Here is a 10496-nt window from a genome sequence, read left to right on the forward strand (position 1 = left end):
TATTTTGCAGTTCCACATTTCACAGTGTTTTCTTACATTTAAAAACACAAGCCTGTATTTTACATTTATTTATACAGTTGATAGAATTATGTATCAAATTCTATTTGACTAGGCTGGCAGCCTTCGCCCATCTCTCCCCAATCGTCACACATCCCAAAACAAATAGATCTCTTCCTGATGTTCCACCCAATCAGAGGGAATTAGCAGCTGTGGAGACTGCAAAGCTGCTAGACAAAAGAGTCATGCAGAAGGTCCCCCAGATATTTATTTATTTATTTTACATTTGTTAACCGGGAAATTCCGACTGGACCAGGTCCATTTTCAGCGGAGGTCCGGGGAGAAAAGCTCCAACATCAAGTTATACAAATACAGTACATCCAGCATAATACACAAAACAGGTTACATCATGTATGCTGAGCATAGTAATATAACAAGAATTAATAAAAACACTCCAGGTAAAAGATATAGAACATGGGTAAAAAGACAATGTCAGTTATACTTTGGTAAGAAAAGAAAATATATCAAGTAAGATTCTACAGTTAAAAGTACCCTTTCAGATGACCAAGCCTACAGGGGATCAGAGCTCCAGCATGTGATCAGAGAGGAATTTGGGGAGTTAATAGTAGTATGGGTAGGGTTATGTGATACAAGGGCATAACCATGTACTAAGAAGGTGCGATTTGAGGGAGTTTTTGAATATGGATGTGGAGGGGACAGTGGACACAGATAGGGAAGAGAGTTCCAATTTCTGGCAACGTGTGGGAGTAGAGCTTTCCTGCATTATTGTTAGCCTTGGTGATGGAGAGGAGAGATTTTCACTGGATCTTAGGTATCGGTTTGTAGTATAGATAGTAAGTAGGTTGGATAATGAGGGTTTTTTTTCAGGATATTTGAGAATATTGTAGGCTGTGCCCAGCTGGTGATAGTTAAGTAGCTGTGGTAGCACAAGCCATTTTAGTTCTTTTAGTGCAGCACAGTGATGGGTTCTATAGGTTGAGTTAGTAGCAAACTTGGCTATTTTATTATAGCATGATTCTAGTTTATCTAGGTCACATTGTCTGATTTGGGTAAAGATTGGTGCTGCGTATAATAGAGTTGAGAGGAGGTGGCTTTGTGCAAGAGTGACTCTTGCTTTTTATGAGAGAAAGGACTTATGCCTGTAAAGGGAGCCTAGTTTTTTGTGTACTAGTTTTATGGTATGTGAGATGTGAACATCAAAGTGGAGATTATTGTCTATTTCAATGCCCAGAAGTTTGGTGTGGTTAGAAGGGGAGATGGTGGTGCCATCATTAGAGGTTATGGTAAAGGAGAGGGGTTTTTTTTATCTGTTAGGGGTAAATAGTAGCAGTTTTGTCTTTTTGGGATTTAGAATTAGTTGGCTCCCAGATATCCATTTTTCTACTGAGATAAAGGTATCTTGAGTGAGTGTACGTAGGGTGGTGGGAGATGAGGCGGAGCAGATCAGAGTTGAATCATCTGCATATTGTATGAGTGTGGCATGTTGTGTAGAGCATTTGAGGTTATTTGTGAAAATAGAGAACAACAGCTATGATCAGGGATTCACTCAAGATTCTTTTTAGTACCAAAAAAGACAGGGGATCTCTGACCTATATTAGACCTGACATCCTTGAACAAGTCAGTAAAAAAATCAAAATTCAGGATGGTCATGGTCGAGTCCTTTCTACCTCTACTGCAAATGGATGACTGTATGTGCTCAATAGAGCTGAAGAACTCATACTATCGTATCTCCACTTCAGGCTGGAAGCCAATCACTATCAATTCAGAGTCCTCCTTTTTGGTCTCACCAGAGCTCCCAGGGTGTTCACCAAATGCATGGCTGTAGTTGCAGCTCACTTGAGACTGCAGGGATTCCACGTGGTTCCTTACCTGGACAATTGACTCCTCACCGCTCCAACCAGGCATCTACACACCCAAGCCAGGGACTATTTGTTATACCTAGCCCCTAACTTAAACCACAAAGAAATCTTCGGCTGAACACCACGACTGGATCACTGTAGATAGAAACACATAGGCAAAACAAGTGTTTATATAAAAACCAATAACCAAAATGAACCTCCACAGTCACCAAGCACAAATAAATCCGATTCAGGTGATGAGGATCGACAGTTTAATACTTCTCAAAACGCCAACAGATGAATGCCAAAAATAACGTACACAAATCACACGTTTTCGTCCACAACTTCTTCAGTAATAACAGCCATCAATAAAATCATGTGTTTTTATATACATTTCAACACACTTAATATTCAAATTGCCCAATCATAGCCCAAGCTACTTAATTAGTATATTTAAAAGTGCTTGTGCTTATTGTGCAATACTAAAAATTAACAGAATAAAATACCAAAATAAATACTTGAATGTACCATTTTTGTTCAACAACTGGTCTTAATTCACTTAATAACATTTATACAAAAAATATTTAAAACCAATTTCTAAAGTAAATTGAATATAAATCTTGTATAAGTGCATAATGTATTGCACGTTAAAATCTAATAAATAGCACCATCTAGTGGTGTTTGCTAAAACACCAGCAACCTTTTAAAAGTGTGTATAAAATCTCATTAAAACCTCATGAAAATATAAAATTAAAAACTTCAATAGTCTGAAATTAGATTCCTAGTAATGTACTAGCCTCTTCTTAATATGATTTAAAAAGCATATATTTTTATAAAAAAATATGTTTGTGATATTAAAGCTTTGCAGCTCTCAATTTCAGTACTGGTGCCAAGGACACCATGTCATTATGCCCAAAGTTTCTACTTGCATCCAAAAATAATTGCCAGTACAACTCCCTGTATTCGATGAGAGTTTCCACATACCCCTAGGATTAGTGGGAACCACTTCCAATACAAAAAATTGGTAACCCTGAGTACCACATTTTATAGAATGCTTACACAATGCATTTTTCTCATTTTTGACTCTAATATCATAAAGGTGCTCATAAATTCTTTGCCTGAGCTTCCTTTCACTTTTCCCAATGTAAAACGAAGAACATTTCTTACAAATAGCAATGTATATGATGCCTTTAGTGTCACAATTGGCAAAGGTGTTTAAATAAAGTGTCATACACCTTGCTTGTAAGAAAACACAGTTTCCACAAATTAAATGTGTGCAATAACTGCACTTGCCACATTTAAATAACCCTTTCTTCACTTTATTGTTCTTATTCAATGCATTGGTGTTAGAGCCATTTTCTAATATATTCTTAATGCTTTTTCCCTTTCGGAAAATATTGCTTTTGGTACTATGGATGTTATAGATTTATTTGGTTGTATCCCGCACGATTTGGGATTGTTTTGGTTTGAAGAAATGTTAATTGCTAGTAAGATGTTGATACACAGTGATTTCAGGAATACTTTGACCTTGATGGAAGTTGTGTTAAAAAACAACTATATTTACTTTCAAGGAGAGTACTATAAGCAGGAAAAAGGTGTTGCTATGGGGGCACATTGTGCCCCAACTTATGCCAACATCATCATGGCATATTGGGAAGAAAAATCTTTACTCAATTCTCCCTTTTGCAACAAATGGGCTTTGTATATCAGGTTTCTTGATGACCTTTGTTTTTTCTGGAAGGGCAACCAAGATGAGTTTGTTAACCTTTTGAGTTATGTCAACAGTACCACTAGTTTTTTAAAATTTACAAAAAACTTTGACCTTCAAGAATTGAGATACTTGGATGTTTGTATTGGTAAAGACAATGGAAATTTTACATCACGTATACACAGAAAGGAAACTTTTTCCAATTCTTACTTGCACTACACCAGTTGCCATCCCCCACATCAAAAGAAGGGTGTAGTGAAAGGGCAGCTTGTGCGTTTGAGCAGAATGACATCCGACAATGAAGTGTTTCTAGAAGAGGTCAATTATTTGAGAGAATTATTTACCAGGAGAGGGTATTCACAAGAATTTTTTAATAATATTTTTGAAGAAGTGAACACCAAAAGGGATGATAATTTTGCCCCTATTTTGGGTAAAGGTGTGACCTTTGAGTCAAACAAGCAACACAATGTACACACTGATCAGCACAGTGCAGGACTTATTACTACCTTTAGTGAACATTCAGGACTTATAAGAAAGATATTTACCAGAGAGTGGAATAGTTTTTCAAAAATTTCGGATTTGGAATACATTTTTGACAATGATTTAACTTACACTTACCGAAAGGGAAAAAGCATTAAGAATATATTAGAAAATGGCTCTAACACCAATGCATTGAATAAGAACAATAAAGTGAAGAAAGGGTTATTTAAATGTGGCAAGTGCAGTTATTGCACACATTTAATTTGTGGAAACTGTGTTTTCTTACAAGCAAGGTGTATGACACTTTATTTAAACACCTTTGCCAATTGTGACACTAAAGGCATCATATACATTGCTATTTGTAAGAAATGTTCTTCGTTTTACATTGGGAAAAGTGAAAGGAAGCTCAGGCAAAGAATTTATGAGCACCTTTATGATATTAGAGTCAAAAATGAGAAAAATGCATTGTGTAAGCATTCTATAAAATGTGGTACTCAGGGTTACCAATTTTTTGTATTGGAAGTGGTTCCCACTAATCCTAGGGGGGGGTATGTGGGAAACTCTCATCGAATACAGGGAGTTGTACTGGCAATTATTTTTGGATGCAAGTAGAAACTTTGGGCATAATGACATGGTGTCCTTGGCACCAGTACTGAAATTGAGAGCTGCAAAGCTTTAATATCACAAACATATTTTTTATAAAAAATATACGCTTTTTAAATCATATTAAGAAGAGGCTAGTACATTACTAGGAATCTAATTTCAGACTATTGAAGTTTTTAATTTTATATTTTCATGAGGTTTTAATGAGATTTTATACACACTTTTAAAAGGTTGCTGGTGTTTTAGCAAACACCACTAGATGGTGCTATTTATTAGATTTTAACGTGCAATACATTATGCACTTATACAAGATTTATATTCAATTTACTTTAGAAATTGGTTTTAAATATTTTTTGTATAAATGTTATTAAGTGAATTAAGACCAGTTGTTGAACAAAAATGGTACATTCAAGTATTTATTTTGGTATTTTATTCTGTTAATTTTTAGTATTGCACAATAAGCACAAGCACTTTTAAATATACTAATTAAGTAGCTTGGGCTATGATTGGGCAATTTGAATATTAAGTGTGTTGAAATGTATATAAAAACACATGATTTTATTGATGGCTGTTATTACTGAAGAAGTTGTGGACGAAAATGTGTGATTTGTGTACGTTATTTTTGGCATTCACCTGTTGGCGTTTTGAGAAGTATTAAACTGTCGATCCTCATCACCTGAATCGGATTTATTTGTGCTTGGTGACTGTGGAGGCTCATTTTGGTTATTAGTTTTCTTTTCCACCACTTGCTCAATTCTACTTTATATAAAAACCACTTTAATCGAAAAACACATAAACGATGAGCACTTTCGGCTGTGTAAGCCTTCTTCAGATCGTAAAAAACTGTTGTCTGAACTATTTAAAAATAGATTAACAGCCAATCACGTTAATTTTTAAAATGGATAAACCAATAGAAAACATTTCCTAATACATAAAATATTCATCTACAACATCCAATAAAAAATTATTTTAGAAACCAGTAAACCAATGCCAGAACAGAGAGAAATCTAAAGCATTGGCACCCATATGTCTAAAAATCAAAAAACTTATAAATTTACAATGGTTTAGATCGTTGGGTTACATAAATGCACATATTATTACGCATCAAAATATGGCACTTTGGTAACAAGATCACGATCCCAAAAATCAGGAGCTTCCACAACGGGAAATAAAGTGACATGCCATTGACACTTTATATAACTGCTAAAGTCATAGACCAATCGTTGCGGTTAAATGAAACCAAAAAACAATGCCTGGTGAATGGTGAAATTAGATCAAAGATAGTAATATTTCCATTGCCAGCGTATACACAGAATAACATCTATCATTAACTTGACCAAGAATTGGCAGAGGCTGATTGCTTACAATTAATAAATTCCACACAACTAGTAAGCTTAAATGGATTATAATTCGTCACTTTTGTGTCTAAACCTTAAAAAACTGTTCAAAAGTGTGTATATTATAATCTTATATTTCACAAGATGTCAATACAACCAATCATGGCATTATATGGAAATGAGCATTATAAGGGAGGCACACTATAAGTCTTCCTATACAGAAAGTCAGCCAATCGCTGCTAACACTTATAGCCAGTCATGATACTTCCCTTGGAATCTCAGTCAATCACGGTATGAATTGACCATTTCTATACCCATGTAACTAATCCATCATAAAAAATAAATAAATGAAAAACTAAAAAATCTCCACAGCAAAAAATCATATGGACAAAATAACCCACTATTAGTCTACAGCATATAATTGGATAGTAAATGAGCACAATGTCATTTATGCCAAGATTCATATAACTTACAAATATAGCCCAAATGTAGAAAAATAAAAGGTCATTAGTGACATTCACAATATGGAGACATAATACAAAACATAAATAAAAGCTACTACGCCTAAAGAACAGCCATACTGCCTGATTGAAACAAAAATGTACTATAGGATGACTAGCGAAGACGCCGTCCAATAGCCATTCCTGGATATATACCCAATCACCCAATATCATACGGAATAAGGGAAGTATCATGATTATGGTAAAAAATATATACTTTTTTCAATTTTTGGGTGTGGTTGTACTTTAAATGACTTGTACAGGACTACAAGAAACAAACTATTCAGTGAAGGCTTTTAGCTGTGCAGTGTAGTGACCACAGGTCTAAGACGCCTAGTAGGAGTAATTCTGTAACCTTATCATAACATTTCACTAGTGTTTTTTAATGCATTCTTGTTTACTGTTACTTCTAGACAAGCAGACTAATTAAGGACCTTCTGCAGCTGTAGAACTTTTGTCTCCTTTTATTAGTTTAACCAGTGGTTATCATTCCAATGTATGCAGTCTAACTTGACTGCAATTAGGGATATAGACAATAGGCAACAGAGGTCTGGAAGTTATTGGACAAAACTGGCAAAGGGACTAACGTATTGGGAGCAAATAACTAAAGAGGGAAAGATGATAGAATGGGAAGACGCCAAGAATTTATTTGGACTGCAGGTTAGAGATTGCTTTCCCTATCAGAGATTGATACCAGAATATAGGCAAAGAGAAAGAAATAGGGGTTCCTAAATGAAAGACCAGCATTGATAGAGTTTTTAGTAGAATCTAGCACAGAAGCTGCCATTAAAAAAACGAATAATTAGTAGAGTATATAAAATAATGCATGATAACTATAAGAATCAATCATAGGAGGTTAGAAAGGATTAGAAAGAGAGACTGGATAAGCAGTTCACAAAGAAACAACAGGAGGGTATATATATGTCTCCCAAATATGCAACAAAATCTAGAAGCTTTAAGATTTTTCCTGAAAATATTTGCATAGATATTTCTGTACCCAAGCAGACTACAGAGGATTTTTCCTTAGACAGCAAATGATGGCGGTGTGAAGGGGAAGAAAGAGGTAATTTGGAACATATTTTCTGGAAGTGCAGTGAATTGAGGGACTTTAAGATTCCCTGTGGGATGCACTTTTGGAGATGCTGGGTTGGCAGATTGGTCTGATGAGGGAGATGATTTTTCTGAGCTATGATACAGAATTGGAATTGCCTAGGCATGGTAAGGCCTTGCTGTGTCAAATAATGGTGGCTGCCAAAAAAGCAATTACTAGAAAATGGAAATCAAAATCTAAACCAACTATGCTAGAAGTAGTGAATATTGTAACAGAGATAATACAGCTGGAGCTGAGATCTTTAGAAAAGGGTAGGAGCAAACTAAGTAGAAAAAAATGGGAATTGTGGCAACAATACATACATGGGAGGAATACGATTTAAAAGGCATCAGGACTTAAATGAGCTATGTAATGTTTAATGGAAAAAGATTGAGCACATTATAAGTCATGTATAATGTTTGCAACTAGGAATGTGGCAGTCTGGTTTGTGATATAAAATGCTTGCAAGTAGGATTGTGTTGGTGTGGTTTGTTTACATTTCTATAAATGTATGATTGCAAGTGTAGTAAGTGATGGTTTAAAAAGATGTTTCTTGTTTAAAAAAAAGCAGGAATTGAATAATTTATGTAATGTTGCTTAGGTTATATGCTATATAACAATATATCTGAAGTAAAATGTTTATGTTAATTATAGTATGATTACTTTTATATGAATGTAAATTTGCCTGTGTCACAAATGATAATTCAATAAAGGTGTTTGAAAAAAATATATGTAGTCTAACTTATTTTTTTTTCCTTTTTTTCCTTCAGGATGCCTCTTGTAAAGAAATTGGTGAGATTCATGAAAACTGCTCAAATATGGAAGCACAGCAGAAGGAACAAGTCATTCTGGTAAAACTCTATAAATGTTCAAACCTTCCTCTTACCCACGGGATTTAAGCTTTCCTCTTAGTTCACTGGGATGTTCATCATATTGATTGTTGTAGCTCCTTATTTAGTTGTTTATGCAGCTACATTCTTTGTAGAATTGCATTATAGTGCATAATTCATTGCATTTTACTATATTGCATATTGCCTTTTCTTTGTTTATTTATGAATGCTTTTTCATCTCAGCTGTGCTGCAAATGGTCAATTAGTGTTTTATACATAATATATATATGGGTCTACTTTTAAAGCTCATAGTTTCAAAACTTCGAATTTCTTGTGGCTGAAACCATAAGATCAAAGTTTTGAAACTTCAAACTGTTTAAATGGAGATCGCCATACAGTGCAGAATGGGAAATTTGCTGTTTTCTCGCTGTAGTGTGATCACAGTGTTGGTATATTTAATTTGAAGGAATTGTGGGGGTGCAGGGGTGCCCCTCTGCAAGAACATTTTTTTTTTTTTTTTTGCGGTCACGAACATAAGAAATTAGAAGTTTTGAAACTTCGAGCTGTAAAAGTTGACCTGTATATATATATATATATATATATATATATATATATATATATATATATATCCATACACACATACACACACACACACATATATATATATATATATATATATATATATATATATATATATATATATATATATATATAGGTTTACTATCACAATGCCGACGTGCAATTGCACGGCTATGAAGTATTCGAACAACAGATGTTCGAATACTTCATAGTTCGGCAGGTTATGTGAGCGAATGTTATCATTGCGAATGGACTGTGCATTCGCAATTATAACGTTCGCTCATGTGAGGGGATCGCGGTACAGTGCGGTTAGGGAAATACATCCCTTTCCTCACTGTAGTGCGATCTCGGAGTTGGAATATTAAGTTGGGGGTGGGGGTGCAGGGGGGCTTGCCCCCCTGCATAACTGTGAGTTTAGGCTAGTTAGGTAGGGAGTTACGGGACGGGTGGGAGTGCTGTTGATTGTCGGAAATGTCGCGAGCGACATTTTCGACAATACACAGCTGTTTTCGACATTAGGGACATACGGAAATGTTCATTTCCGATGTTTAAATTCGAACATGAAGACACTTTTTATTTTAAGTTTCGATTTTATGATAGTAAACCATATATATATATATATATATATATATATATACACATATATGGGTCCCCTTCAGAAGATCAAAAGTTCAAAATACTTATAATCAAAATAGTCTTTCTTTTTTTTTCAATAATATTTTTGTTGTTTTCTTTTTCCATTTCAAAACATACACAAGAGAAAACACAGGTGTTGTTCATACAGTATTCAAAGCAGTATTCTTAAAACATATTTACACTATTTACATGAATGCTTCCATATTCTCTCTTAAAAGTAGATGCTGAGGTTGTTTTCTCCAGGGTTCATATCTTAAAGTAGTATAGTACCAAATAATGTTATGTTTTTTGTTGTGTACATTGAAGGCTTGTTTCAGATTCGATGTTTTATGCCAGTATAATATTGAACATTTGTTCCCATGATTTCAGGTTGGAGGGATGTTTGTTTTGTTTATGTATTATGTATTTGTGGGCTAATATATGCTTTATTGCTAGAATCTTAAAATTTTCCCAAGAAGTTTTGGATGGGGTCAACCAGTTAGTAGCTATGTAGAGTTTCATTAGTAGAAAAATATTGATGAGGATGACTATTTGGTTTTTGGATAGGTTAGTTGGGGGGATATGTAATATTGTAAATTCCCAAGTAAGTGTTGATGACTGGTATCCCATGTTTTGTAGTTGTAGTTTCAGGGAGTTCCAAAGTTTAAATATACATTTGCAGCTCCAGAACATATGCAAAAGGTCAGCAGTTTCATCTTTACAATGTGGGCACTTGGGAGAGTTTTTTGGGTTGAATTTATGCAAGCTAAGGCGTGTATAGTAAGCATTATTGAATATCATAAGTTGGGTAAATGTTAATTTTTGAAGGGAAATGGATTTTACCGTTAGACTGAATGCTTGTGTTATTTTATTATCGTCGATCAATGGTATTTTTTTT

At 34.6% G+C, this 10496-nt stretch overlaps 1 protein-coding gene across 1 annotated transcript in view; it reads left to right on the forward strand.

Moving 5' to 3' along the window:
- Window positions 1-10496, forward strand: part of LOC122814360 (integrin alpha-M-like) — a 249783-nt gene that overhangs the window by 179546 nt on the left and 59741 nt on the right. The window contains exon 9 of the mRNA XM_044086946.1: window positions 8345-8425. Coding sequence (XP_043942881.1) covers window positions 8345-8425 — 81 coding nt within the window. The remainder of the gene's footprint in view (window positions 1-8344; window positions 8426-10496) is intronic.

This window comes from Protopterus annectens, chromosome 10.part0 (genome assembly GCF_019279795.1).
Source record: "Protopterus annectens isolate FY-2018-M chromosome 10.part0, PAN1.0, whole genome shotgun sequence".
Lineage (NCBI taxonomy): Eukaryota > Metazoa > Chordata > Ceratodontiformes > Protopteridae > Protopterus > Protopterus annectens.